Source organism: Egretta garzetta, unplaced genomic scaffold (assembly GCF_000687185.1).
Source record: "Egretta garzetta isolate BGI_Z169 unplaced genomic scaffold, ASM68718v1 scaffold94, whole genome shotgun sequence".
NCBI lineage: Eukaryota > Metazoa > Chordata > Aves > Pelecaniformes > Ardeidae > Egretta > Egretta garzetta.
Window position 1 is genome coordinate 3,818,933 of NW_009259683.1, and position 2,189 is coordinate 3,821,121.

Below are 2,189 nucleotides of genomic sequence, written 5' to 3' on the forward strand. Positions count from 1 at the left end.
GGGAGCTTGGCCGGCTCTGAGGCAGGGGCCGTGTTCCTGAGGCAGCGTGGGGACAAGCGTTATCCCGGAGCGGAGGGGAAGGCTTGGTAGGAAAGCCGCGGGGTTCGGAGGAGGAGAGGTTCGCGGGGGGACGGCGACGGGGCGGGGGAGAAGTTTTCTCCCGGAGATGAAGCGGGCTGTTTTTACTTACAACGGGTGTCGTACCTCGGGCAGCTCCCTCCGCAGAGGGATCCGCTCGCTGAGCACTTCGTTAAAGCCGTGGGTTTCCAGGCCGAGCGGCCGCTCCCCCGCAGCAGCCCCGGCCCCAGCCGGCAGGGGAAGGGAGAGGAGCGGGGACCCCGCGCCCCCCTCTGCCCTCGCCTCCGGCCGCCTGCTCTGCTGCTTCACCAGGCGATAGCCCCTCCTGGCCTTGCTGTGGTTCCTTCGGCCGGTGGGCGACCCCACGGCCGCGATCAACTCGTCCTCCCGCAGGGAGATGAAAGGCGATAGCCCATCCAAAGGGTAGTACTGCTGGCTCTCCTCCTGGCTCTCCAGCATCTCTTGGGTCTCCGCAAAGCCCATCCGATACCCTTCCTGCGGGTTGAACTCCACAGGCTGGAAAGTCCCTTCCTTGCTCTGGTTGCTGGGTGGTGGATTCAGCGTTGTAACCATCAGTAGCAAAAAGCCCAGCATCAGCAACAACAAGAGAAACTGCAGCTTACGTGATCCATATCTGCACTTCTTCCTCAAGAACATACTGTTGGTGACAAAACGATACAGATGGTCATGTTAAATATCACTTGGATCTTTCTCAGACTCCAGTCCTCGGGTTGCAGCAAAGCCCTGGTTTTCGCTATCTGCCAAGAGGATTTTTTTTTTTTTTTTTGCTCCCCTCACATTTCACTGATGCCGTTTCATGCTTTCCTCTCTATTTACAGACAAAATATTAACATTCCTATTAATATAGCACTTACTGTAGTAAAAGGTACCATGAATCCAGTGAGATAAAGTAGATCCTTTATTGTATAGAGTCCCGGCTTAGTTAACAAAGTGCATGTTTAGCTGATGAAGAGAGTAGCTAAAGTTTTGATGTTTTCCATTTTAAATTCTAAGTAAAAAGAAATTCCATTTCTTATAGTTTCCTTCCAGAGCAGTTACTGCGTCTTCAAAGTTTCCAGTTGCTGCCTGGATTGAAGCGCTTCATCTCTGAAAGCAGATCTGACAGCTCTCCCCCGTTCGGAGGCTTCAAGTTAACTGTGATCAACAGATGAGAACTAGTCGGTCCCTGACTTTGTTTCACACTTTAACTACAGGCACTCAGTCAGGAAGCACTTTGCCAGACATAATACAGAGCAACGTGTGCGTCTTTCTCTTGGTCCTAATGCCCTCACTGTTCTTGTCCTATCAAATCAAAACTTTGCAAAAGCTGTGAGAGGTGAAATATAAGAAGAAAAACATTGTATTATAAAAGAAATCAAGGCACACCACGACTCGCTCTACTTCTGAATAGCTGTATTAAGCTAAGAAATGCTCACAGCAAGAAGCAAGAATTTTATAAACTGAATAAAGGATGGAGTGCACATGATTTATTTAAGGTTAGATTTATTCACATGGTAATGTACTAGCTGGAGTATATGAGTATATTTAATTTTCAATAAATATTTACAGCTGTAGGGATTTTAACACTGACATAAGGATGCCAAATGATCACCTGGCAGGCTGAAGTTGTCTCCTCATCCATAAATTTGGTATTGCAGGAGAAGCAGCACTTCAAGTTTTCAGTAGTCCAGGAATAACACGTAGAAAGCCTGGGCTGGAACAACAACTACTGACACTGAAAGAAAACAACCACTTCTGTGATTAAAAGGGGAGCTCAGTCTCTGAGGTCTGTTTGCTAATATTGCTGGCACGGGTGCTAGTGGGCATGGACTGTGGCATTTTTTTGCTGTGAGATGGATGCTTGTCCAATGGGAGAAGGGGTGAGACAGTCCACATGCTTCAGCGTCACATGCCTCTTGGTCCAGCAGAGATCAGGTACGGATGTAACTCAGGTGTTACCAACCCTTTTGGGGCATAGGATGTGATTTTTTGCCTATCTCGTAATACTTGATGAGCTGAAAGCTCCACCTCCAGCAGGCCTGTGATTACTGGAGAACTTTCATGTTCACCTTTTGTTGAAAAGTACATTTCTAGACATGACAGGCAAAAGA

At 48.2% G+C, this 2,189-nt stretch overlaps 1 protein-coding gene across 1 annotated transcript in view; it reads right to left on the reverse strand.

The window, feature by feature from the left end:
* GALNT15 (polypeptide N-acetylgalactosaminyltransferase 15) overlaps positions 1 to 1,716 on the reverse strand; it is a 25,040-nt gene extending 23,324 nt beyond the window's left edge. The window contains exons 1-2 of the mRNA XM_035894106.1: positions 1,691 to 1,716; positions 191 to 736 (exon numbers count right to left, since the gene is read on the reverse strand). Of these exons, the coding sequence (XP_035749999.1) occupies positions 191 to 736; positions 1,691 to 1,716 (572 nt within the window). The remainder of the gene's footprint in view (positions 1 to 190; positions 737 to 1,690) is intronic.
* Between the last annotated feature and the right edge of the window lie 473 nt (positions 1,717 to 2,189).